At 27.4% G+C, this 12,458-nt stretch overlaps 1 protein-coding gene across 2 annotated transcripts in view; it reads left to right on the top strand.

Moving 5' to 3' along the window:
• LOC113558654 (glutamate receptor ionotropic, NMDA 2B) overlaps positions 1–12,458 on the top strand; it is a 266,124-nt gene that overhangs the window by 206,764 nt on the left and 46,902 nt on the right. Inside the window, exon 1 of one of the 2 annotated variants that reach the window (XM_026964147.1) lies at positions 10,056–10,524. The exons of the other annotated variant lie outside the window; for it this stretch is intronic. Coding sequence (XP_026819948.1) covers positions 10,056–10,524 — 469 coding nt within the window. Of the gene's footprint in view, positions 1–10,055; positions 10,525–12,458 lie in introns of those variants that run through there. 2 annotated transcript variants of the gene reach the window in all.

Below are 12,458 nucleotides of genomic sequence, written 5' to 3'. Positions count from 1 at the left end.
TTTTTTTTCACTATTGAGTTTAAAAAAGTATAGTGATAAATCTGGAATTTTTCTTAAACGCACTAATACATAATATAAATATTTAATTAAGGTATTTTTAAATTATTAATTATATATAAAGAAATATATTAAAAAAATTAAAAAATAGAAAAATTTCATATAAAATGTTAAATTAAAATTTTTGAACCATAATATTATTATTAGCATGATTTTTATAATAATTTGTGTAAAATATCAATAAATTATTATCTTACAAAATAATATAATTATTATACTACTATATATATTAAATATAAACATTTTCAAAATATAATAAGTTTATTGAATTTGCGAAATTGATAGATAACTGTGGAAGTTAAAGAATTTTCGTCATAATGCATTTTATATTCGCTCATACAAACATTTATAATTAGTATTTATATTCAGTTTGATACTTTATGTTATTGTGTATAAAAATAAATCAATAATTTTTAATATATCCATATAACATGTCATTGAGAACATATAGCCAAAAATTTCTGATATAATTGAATCATATTGATTTATTAATACATTGTCGTCTATTAAATATAGTAACAATGAATATCATATCATTATGAAAATTAGGATATCTAAACAATATGATATCATATTAAGATAAACATTTTCTATTGTAGATTGAGTAGTGTATTTAAATACCTTTTTTAATGAGAAACATATCTATATCCCCTTTTCCCCACGCCTACTAAAAAATATGTTAACCTTTTACGCTTGAACAAAATTATAATAATCATTCATAATATTAAATAAAATACAAAACCATGTTTTTGTCATGAAAAACAAATTAAATTAGATTACATTTTTTAAAGTAATTTATTGTTGCTATTTTTGTTATATTAAAAATAAATCTATATAATATACTACTTAACTGTATAGTGTAACTAAAACGGTTGTTCCATTTTCACACTACTGAAATAAGTGAATTTTCTGTCGCCTGGTATTAAATAGTGGTCGCATGCTTCTTCATCGATAGTTGGAACGTTACTGTCGTCGTAACTAAAATACTTTCATGTACTTATAAAATTCGTTTACCAACTAACAATAATACGCAGCAGAGTTACCTTTACGCCTATGTACTAAAATTGCGTACACACAGCGCCGGCTGACAGATGTTAACATAAATATTATTAAGATTTAAAAATATTGAAAATAATAAAAAATTATTTTTAAATTATAGTTCGTTTATGCGTTCACATCTTAAACTCAATATGTAACACAATAAGTAAGTATTATTAAGTTATTAAAAATTATAATATGTCCAATATTCTTTCAAGAGATTATCTTATTTCACTTTATATTATTTTTTAATAATGAAATATAAAACAAATACTCAATTTATCATAGAAATTACCTTCGATATTGTAATTTCAACCAAAACTACCCATTGAAAAAATAAAGATATTTTACTGAGCTCTATTTAATGTGCATATTTTTCTTTACGTATTTTATGTTTTGAAGTGTATAACGATTATATTAAAAGCTATTGTGAACTAGAATTTATTTTTATTTTTCGTTTTATTAGAATTTTATAGAGAATGCTTTGTCTGGAATTTATAATTTATAATTACTTCTCAATTATTCATTCAATAATCAATATTATAAAGTATAAAAATAAAAGTTTATTTGCTCTGAAAATGGCGTGATTGAACATTTATTTGTTGTTAATTTTAAAATTAATCTTGATCTCAGTAAAACAAAGTAAAAAATAAAAATAATATATAAATTGTATGCATTTTCCTGATATTAAACACGTATAAGATAACAAAATAATTATCATGTTTATATTTTATAATTTTAAACACATAAATAAATAAAAATAAAGAAGTATATTATAATGTGTAGGCTTATGACTTATTAGCTATCTATATTAAATGTGGTTTCAACCATAGTGTTTTTAGAGTTAACATAATCTTAAAATGGGCTTATATTTTTTTTTAATAAAAGTTATAATTTACTTTGATATAAACTGTAACTTATATTACAATCTGTACTGAACTAACTATTCTTCATAATATATATATATATATATATATATATATAATATGTATATAATAGGTATATAAAATGTAATAAACCGTACAATTTAAATCTATGGACTATGTTCAATTAAATTTCGTCAGCAGTTACTATATCATAACAAAACAGAAATAGATAATTAAACATGATATACTTGGTTTTATTCAACTTTTTGTATGAACACATTAATTAAGTGTAGTCGCAAACATTTTTGTAGTTTTTAAAATTCAAACATTTAAAGATTTTTTGATACCCTTATATTGCATTTAAATAATATTATATTAAAAAAAAATTATTTTACTAGATGAATTAAGAAAAAAGAAAAAATGATTAATTTACCATAAAATTGAATTTTTTGATATATCATATTATGATTTTAAAATTTTATAAATTGATTGTTGTTTTGTTGGTCAATCGTAAAATCACAGAACATTTTATAAAATTATAAATAATACTGATGTAAAAGTCAAAAAATATATAAAAGTCTCAAAACGATTCTGCAATCAAGTAAGTATTGAGTAATAAATATATAACAGGCAAAAGATACCTTTAAAAGAGGGTTTGAAAAATAACGAAAATATGAGTTAATCATAACTTTGATTTAAAACCAATATAAAATATTTATTTTTTATTTATTCTTTATTATTTTTGATGTTATTTTTCTCATAAATATATTATCTCAAACTTATAACTGTACAAAATTTAAAAATAATAACAATTATAATTTATTTTCGGAAATCGATATTCTATATAATAAGAGAATATCAACTAAATTTTAATTTAAACTATATATTTTAAGTACCTATACAAAAAAGTGATTAATAGTTTATTTGTATATAATATTGTTATCTAATTTAGGTACAATAGCTATAATATAATTTAATATTAAATCTCAAAATAGAGTTTTGAACGAAAAACAACAACATACTCGTATAACTAAAAAATGATTAATATAGTTTTCTTTTTTTTCTGAAAATTCTAATGTATAAACTAGTAAATTTACAATGTATATCATATTATTTTATATAATTATTGTAATAATTTATGATAAAAGTTAATAGAGCTCTACACCTTATATTCGCTATTAGTGATTGTATGCATGTATGATATATGTGATTCGTAAAAATTTATATGCATAGCATAATTTTAAAATGTATAATCTTTTAAAAAAATAAATTAAAAATTCGTTTCATAAATGAATAAGATTTAATCTTCTGGTAGAAATTTAAAAAGTTAGTTTTTAACTGAATACTTTCATGCTTTTATATTTCACTGAATTTCATAAGCATTCAATCCAATATTGTAGATTATTAATATCGTTTTTAAAATATATGTTCACTATGAATATTATAAAACATTTAATAGAAAATAACAATAAGGTATAAAGGGTGTTTATTTTACACACAATATTTACATTAGTTAATCATTTTAAAATAAACTGTAAAATCGTTTTAACATATTAAATCTACTTTAAATTCTTATGAATAATCTGAATATGTAATTTAAGTTTTAATTAAATTTAGGTTTACTTAATTCATTTATTTTTAAATTGTCTGGAAAAAATATAATTGATTGAATATTAAAATAATTTAATATTAATGAATAATAATTATTCAACTTAAAATGTCTATAAATAATAAATAACTAAAAAGTCTTTTTTACAATTTTTTTCAATTGTGGTTGAATAAATATATTTTATTTATTTTTTAACAAAATATAAATTTTTATACTGATTCAACATTTAAAACAAAAATGTATCTGTAAATAACTTTTTTAATACATTTATATAATTTAAATTATAACCATCATAAAATCTTTAATAACACGGTGATATTATTATACTCGGAGTCGAGCATTATTTGTCTGTATTTCAAAATAGTATGAATTTCAAAATTTTAATTCTGAAATTGACCAACCTAATTTATAAAAGTACTTATTTTCTTCGAAGTCACCCGTAAATTGCCGTATAATGAATTAAAAGATATCGATCTAGTCCTCGAGCTAAGGTTATAACTAAAATTATTTTAAAACTTTATGATTTACCCAATAAATGTGAATAGCACTAAGAACATACTAGTATTGATTTTACTTGAACATTTAAAGAACAAAACTTTACTTTAATTATGCATAATGTAATAAACTTTGAAAGAAGATCTTTTATTATCACTTTAATAATCATGCAAAATTATGTACATAGATGATTAAAAGCGCCAAATTTTCACTAACAACTCCCTTTAAAGCTTATATTGACTACGTAATACATACTTATAGAGTTATACATTTTAACAAAACATAACTAAATTTGAACTTCTCGAAGAATATACTTACAAAAGAAACCAACGTGCTGGGACTTGGAAATAGGTGATACTTTTTAGTTTTTTCATCTAATGCTTAATAAAAATTATTTAGATTTCTCTTCTTGGTAAAATATATTGATACAATTTGAAATATTATTAATGGATCAATCTAAAAATTTTAATAACATACATTTATAACCGCTGATAAAACATTTAAAAGCATTTTCATTGTTAGTTTACAAGAAATAAGTACTTACCTAACTAGTTTAATTTAAAGATAAAAAAAAAGTGAATTTCTATTCCTAATGATTTTAAGTTAAAAATTTAACATATTCTGTACAATTTATACATTTTTCAAATCTTTAAGCAATTATGCATTTGAATATTTTATTTAAAATATTATTCATAGGTGCTATAATACATTCATGTATATATATATATATATTTAAAATGTAATCATATATTTCTATAAAAAAAAAAAAAAAAAAAAAATGAAACCATAACCTCTGAATACCTACAATATTTTAAATACCTTTAATTCTAGGTTTTACCATTAAAATATGTTACAGGTATTTTTCTGTTAAAAATTATACTGTTTATATTATAATTTATGATTTACAAACGAATGTGTAGAGATTAAATATGAGATTAAAGCATTTTACTAGATAGTAGGTACTACAAAAATTTGTCATTTATTCATTATATAAAAAAACAAATTATGAAAAATGAGCTCTTTACTTTTAAATACTTAACCGTAAGACATAGTGTCTTTTTCGTATTGCCAATCAAACAACATAACTAAAATTGTACAAGTTTATTTTATTTTATTTATGTTATGCCTTCAAAAAAATTATTTGAATAATGTAATTTCAAGAAAATCGAATTGAACTTTGTTTCGTTCAAATGCTAATTGAAACGAAAATAAAATATTAAAATATACGCAACGTCACAAAATTTTATAACACAGTGCGATTTATTTTTGTATAGTTAAAATGTGCACACCGATTAATGATGAAAAATAAAATTTAAACTTTGTCTTTGAAATGGGTTCAGTATATGCGTAGTTGAGGGGAATACCTGCAACATGGTTCGTTAAATATTATCGACTCAGAGGCTTCACCAAACTCTGGAATTTTTACCAATACAATCGAAAGTTGTCAGTCGGAAAGTGGGACGATTCGCGCTCTATTGTTATAATATTATATGCAATTCCAAACCATATTGTTTAATCTGCGAGTGACGCGATGAATTAAAAAACAAAATATAATATACCTACATAAATACGTTTATAATAATTTATGTGTTTAAAAAAAAAAAAAATTAAAAAAATCGCAGATACCATTGGTAGAGATTAACTAGGTACATATAAATGGGTAAAAAAAAACTCAACCAAAAAATCAACAACGAATAGGTTAACGTTTAATCGGCTTACGTACCGTGCCTATATGAGGAATGTTGTGAATCCCCACTGTAGATTAGAATTATCGCTGTTCTGAGTGACTGCAACTCGGAAAGTTTGGTAGTGGGAGGAAATTCTAATGGAAGCGTAAATTAATAAATTAAGCTCTGAGGTTATTGCAGGGCTTTTTGACAGAAATGCGTTTTTGTGACGTATCAGTATGTGTGATACTAATAAATATTGCATTCACGTTTTTACTCAAACTATTTAAAATAGTTAAATAAAATAATATTTTTTTTTTTTTTTTTATATATAATAGAAAATACAATTATAATATAAATATCATATTTTGTGTTTTATTATTATGATATAGTAAATAATAATAGCTAAGCTATCAATTCGTTTTAGTACATTAGTATAGTAATATAATAATGTATTTATTTTAATCACAAGACCTATATTTTGAATTATGTTGAGTTTCAAAAAATCACTCAATACCTATAATATGTGTACAAATTTAACAAAATAATGATACTGGCCATAAGATTTTTGAACGAAATTTCAAAATAAACTATACAAATAGTAACCAAATTTAATTTATCAAAAGTTACAGAACAAATTATTGGAAAACAGAAAAAAAAATATTAAATGGTATTATGACCAATATAATAAGAAAAATATATCAAATATCTTTATTAATATTATTTTTTAATAATAAAAATGAATAAGATAAATATTTTTTAAATAAGGATTTTTCAAACTTGAATTTCAAAATGTTGAGCTTATAATATTAGTATACTGTATTGTACACTAAATATTCATGTATTTAAAAAAAATGAGTTTTAATTAAATAAAAAGATAATTACAATAAAATGGTTATTTATATGTTATTATATTGTTATATTATTAGATTGCGTAATATCTAATAACTAACTACTATTCGATAAAACAATTGTTGTATAATAATTGTCATTTAATGTCAATAATTTCATTACCTAATTTAGATATTTTTAATTAAAAAAACTAAATATGATTAAAATTATATTGCATTGACAATATTATATTTCTTTAACACTCTTTCTACCCAATAAAGTAATTCCAATAAACATTTTTATTTTTATCGTTTTCTTTTCAACCATAAAATATTTGTTTTACTGTATAGTTTTCAAACAAATATAATGCCATAGAAATAAACGGTATAGAATTTTGTTGAATAGAATCCTATATTATTATATTTTATTATTTCGTCGTTTTATTTACTGTTATCAAACATAAGTAGGTATCTAACAACCTATTTATTATCATAACCGTACAAATTATGACTGTCATGTGGACCAACACTAATATGTATGTTATGTAATTATAATAAAACTCTTGGAAATAACACTAAGTAACATTTTTAATTATAATTTATATGAGTCCAATTTACTATTCTACTGGTATTATAAATCTAAATTTATATTATAACTTATTATTCCAAAAAAAAAAAAAAAAATGTTTTTCTTTAGATCATAGAAACCCTTTGGAATGTGATTTAAATATAATTTTTAAAATTTCGTTGCAAGAAAAATAAATAACAAATCTGACAACATGAAATGTATGTTTTACTAACTTTAATAAAGTAAATAAATAGATGATATTTAATAATAATTGATAATTAGGAATTAGTTTATAATAAATAATATAATTGTGTTAATTAGCAAAAACGTGATGATATATTTTCCTTAAATATTAATTTATTTTGTTTAAAGAAAAATATGCATTTTTGTTTCTATTTCCTTATCAAAATACTCAGGTTTTTAAATAAAAGTAAATTTATATTTTATTGAAATAATGTTACTTCAGGCATGCAAGTTCATTATTTCCTGTTTGTTTTAAAAAAGTTCAAGTGTTGGGGAAATATTTAATTTATTATTCAATTAATCTACTCATCAATGCATCCAATACATGCATTTAATAGAAATTATGGATGTAAATTCGTTAAATTTTTCAATTAATATTATTTTGAAATACTAAACCACAATTTATATGTGAATATGTATAATTAATATGTTCTTTGAACTATGTATTAAATCTAATAGGAACCTACCTATTGCCTACATATTTTATTAAAAACAAATATTAATTAATAAATGTATAATACATGAAACAATTGATATTAATTCATATTGTTAAGCATAACCATACATTTGTTTTTAAATTAATAATAATTAATATATTATATTATAGGCATTGATTTTAGAAAGAACTTCCAAAATTGGTATTACATATTTTTATTTTGTTAGTTCAACTTTAGCTTTTAACTGTGCAACTATCTGTCAACAAAATGTTAATATTTAAAATATCTATTTAAGTTATTAGCAATATTTAACGTAAACGCTTTTAGTGATTTATTCATTTTTATTGAATTAAGATAAGTTATGAAATAGGTATATTAATTTTCAGTAATTTAATTATATCTCAAAGTGAACAGTGTTTTAAGCATAGGAACTAATATAATGTTTTGTTTTACTACCTATATCCTAAAATATTTTCATCAAAAATGAACTCGACGTTCATAATTGTTTGATGCATTATGCTGGATTAGTCAATTTATTTACACTTTGATACTTATAAATACTGATGACGTCATGTTTAAAATGAGCGTGCACGACTTTATTATAATCGTCTAAGTGTTTCCGTTTGAAACTGAATTCCACTTTATATGTATATTCAGTTTTCAGTACTTTTCACTCTTCAGTATTCATATAATATAACTTTAATGTCTTTAGTAATTATACAAAACACGTATACGTTATAGTCGTAAGTGTCCTTTTTGAAAGTATAACGCTTTAACCATAACATTAATTATAATTATAACTTAGAAAAAAGTTCTTGATTTTTAAATGCACTATTTCGAAGCTAGAATTAATTCTCAAGATATTTTGAACCTAACGAGATATATTTGGAAAATGTTTCATAGCTTATACTACAGTCCGTCTATGTAGATAATCTGGTAATATATTATTCCTAGTTAATAAGAATGCATTATAATTAATTTTACTTTCAAATTGAATTTATTGTTTTAATAAATCTCCTCATAAATATTAATTGCGCTCAGGATCTACTGCAAAACGTGAACGAATAAAATCAAGAGGTCAGATAGACCGTCTGTGTAGGTAAACAATACTTAAATTAAATATGGGCCATCCCGGGGAGCGAAAAATTGTTTGTACAGTGTGAGAAGTCGACCGCTTCGCCCGGAATTCAACACCAATCACCTGGCATGAATCCAAATAAGGTTCGTAATTTATATTTATCTTTAAATACCACAAACATAGACGAACCAAAGACTGCAGCTTTCTTGAGTTCACGTGGAAAATACAACAAACTAGCGATCATAGCGATCAGTCGTACTCGCAATCGAATAATAACGGTATCTCCGTGTGTCACTAAATTATCGTATCGTCACCAATTCTCCGTGTACGCACGAGACACGGTTGAGACGAAATACAAACTCGTATCAACATTTGACGGGGTCTAGGTTAGGTATATATAATAATATATACAACGGGAAATAGCGATAAGAGAGAAAACGGAGAAAGAAAAAAAAAATACAATACGACACGACAATAAACACGCAAACACGCGCACACGCACACGCGCACACACATGGTCGAACGTAACACGTAATTGCGTCGTACATGTGCGGGCATACCTATATGATGTGTATGTGGGCATGTGTGGGTGTGCGTGCGGGGTGGAACGAGGTGGGTATATATAACGACGACATCGACGACAGTCACTCGAGCAGTCGACCCGCAGAGTAATAATTGACAGCGGTGTCGATAGTGTGTTCGGAGAGGGTGCGATGGCTGAGAGCGGATATATGGAATGTACACATCCGGTTCGGGCGGCATTATAGGGCGCGTCTTTCTACCGACGGAAATACCCCGTCCGGCGGTGGCGGCTATTTCAAACGTCGGCCGCCTAACCCCGAACCGCGCCAAACGCCACCGCCGCCACAGCACGGAACGCACTCCAAATTCGACGGCGGTGGCAGCCAACGGGACTTACTCGGAACAGCAGCAGTAGCAGCCGCCGCCGCCGCCGCCGCCGACTACGGTTGTCAAGGCGACGGCTTGAGAAAGGTGCTGAAATCGCTTCGCTCTCGTTTTCCACCCCGGGTCCAGTAGCTCGTCACGCGCGAGCATCGCACCACACGGTCGTAACGCGAACAACACACGTGGTCGGCCGCGTCTCGCGTGTGGTGTGTGTACGCCGTCGCGTTCGCGTGTCACTCACGCCCACCCGTACAGCCGTACATGTGGTGTTCGTCCTGGTCCCGAGTGGCCGTCGCCCTCGTCCTGCTGATGTGCCGCTGCGGCCGGTATCCGCCGTCGTCGCAGTGGCCGTCCGCCGGTCGGGCGGACGCCTCGGCCGTCCGGTCCGGCGGCGGCGCTGGTGAAAATTACGGTGGGGGGCCCGCCAGCGGGGGTGCGGCGGTCGGCGGTAGTCGTTGGAAGCACAAGGGCGTGGGCATCGGACTCGGCGGCGGCAGTGGCGTCCGCTCGTCGCACAGACGGCCGAAAACGGAGATGGACCTGAACGTGGGCTTGCTGATGCCCAAGACCAGTTTCGGGGTGCGCGGTTACTTGCGCGCCATACACGACGCCATACAGGTCATCAACAAGGCGTACAAGAAGAACCGCACGACCAATTTCAGCAAGATCTACGACTTTGAGGAAAAGAACGTCATTTCCCAGATGATGTCGCTGACCCCTAGTCCCACAGGTCGGTGCGATTGAATAATAACGCGTTGTTACGGATAATAGTCATGTGATTAGGAGACGTCTATAACGGACGGTTCGGTGGACAACCCCAAGTTCGTTTTCGATTTATGTGGGGGAGGGGATTTTTTTAAAATTGTTTTTACCGCGCACTCACATTTTGTCTACACACGTTTTTTCTATTTTTTTTTTTTCAACAATTCGTCCGTACTAAAAATACGTTATAAAATGATAAATATCGTAATAAAATGATCAGGTTTGGTGTGAATGACACTGCATACTATTATTATCTATTGGTATGTATGAAATAGAAAAATTGAAAACTTCTGTCGACATTTTAGAAGTATAATAAAAAAAAATAACAATAGTAATACGTGGATAGTACCTAATTAATGACAGTTAACCATAAAGTAATTTCGGTATGTACGTGGTTAACCGATTGGTTATAGCTAATAACAATACCGTGAAAGTAGCCGAAAATCGGAACATGTAAAATTTACGTTACATTTTTTTTATCGGAAAATTTTAAACTTTTTTCTACGGAAGCCGTATTTCTATGAACGATAACTTTTACCGTGGTCTACTACTCTACTATGATCAGTATGATGTAAGCACATGATATTGTATTGATATTTAAATTCAATAACCTTATAGATACTAACAACACAGTCAAAATATATAGAATTGTATACCATCACGTATTTTACAAGCATTTAATAAATCGTATTGCTAAAATGCCATACGCTGGTCGAAACCTCTAATTCATCACTACTGTAATCGCCATCGTACTTTTACATTCATATGATTGCACGTGGATCTATAGTATTAATTATTATCATCAGAGGTCATTTATGTAATATATTATATTATAAATATCGCGTATCTTGTGATCTCTCGTTAAGTACGTACTCGCATTTCGCATGCGATATCGTACTCGCGACGTCACAATCCGCTCAGCACAATCGTCCCCGTCACCATCTCTGGTTACAAGGAGAACGCAAGTTTAATCTGTAATCGCCGTCCACCGCGTAGTGTAGTATTTGTACTCCCACCGCAGTCATGCTTGTTCTGTTCGTGTCTAGTAACGCTGACGGAAATTACGATATTAATATTGTGATACAATGTATATATATATATGTATTTAGGTACAATCAAATACGAAATATTATCTTTCTATATTATTACAGCCACCGCGTAATACTTAATACGCCCTTAATCCGGCCCCGTGGGAAATCGTAAGAGTCCTTAACCCAAGAGATCGTAACAAGCTTTGAACGGATTTTGTAGTATAACATAATATTTATTTGTACGTGAGTGTGTGTGGGTTTGTGCGTTTGGGTAAACTGTGTTGTGTGTTGTGTAGTACTCGTCGTGTATATAGCTCATACGCTCACAGCGTCAGACTATATTTATAATACAATTTGTCTAAACAATATCATTATTAATTATAAACGACCGTTTGAAATATTTATTTGTAATGACAGTTGTATCTGTTGGTGTGTTAGCGCCGTTTCGGTACGGGTGAGTTATAAGCGTGATGAACGCAAAAACTAATGCAAATGTATGTAATTTAATTGTTGCGCACACACGGTCTGCGTTTTCTGATGCCTGATTATTAGCGTAACGTATTAACATAATATCACTGTAATTTATCATAGGTGGCAGGCTATTAGTCATTATATAATATATAGCAATAGTGATCCATATATATATATATATATATATATATATATATATATATATTAAGAATTACTTACGACCTAAAAACAATATTTTTTATTTAGAAACGTATTAGCGTTTCTACTTTTTTTTATACGAAAACAAATAGTTAACATACTAATTTCAAAATAAGTGTGGATAAATCTATATATCAGTATTTAAAATGTGATCTTATGCTAATTTACCAAAAATACCACTACGGTTATTTGTCAACGGTTG

This window comes from Rhopalosiphum maidis, chromosome 4 (assembly GCF_003676215.2).
Source record: "Rhopalosiphum maidis isolate BTI-1 chromosome 4, ASM367621v3, whole genome shotgun sequence".
Classification (NCBI taxonomy): Eukaryota; Metazoa; Arthropoda; class Insecta; order Hemiptera; family Aphididae; genus Rhopalosiphum; species Rhopalosiphum maidis.
This window is presented reverse-complemented; position numbering and strand designations above follow the sequence as displayed.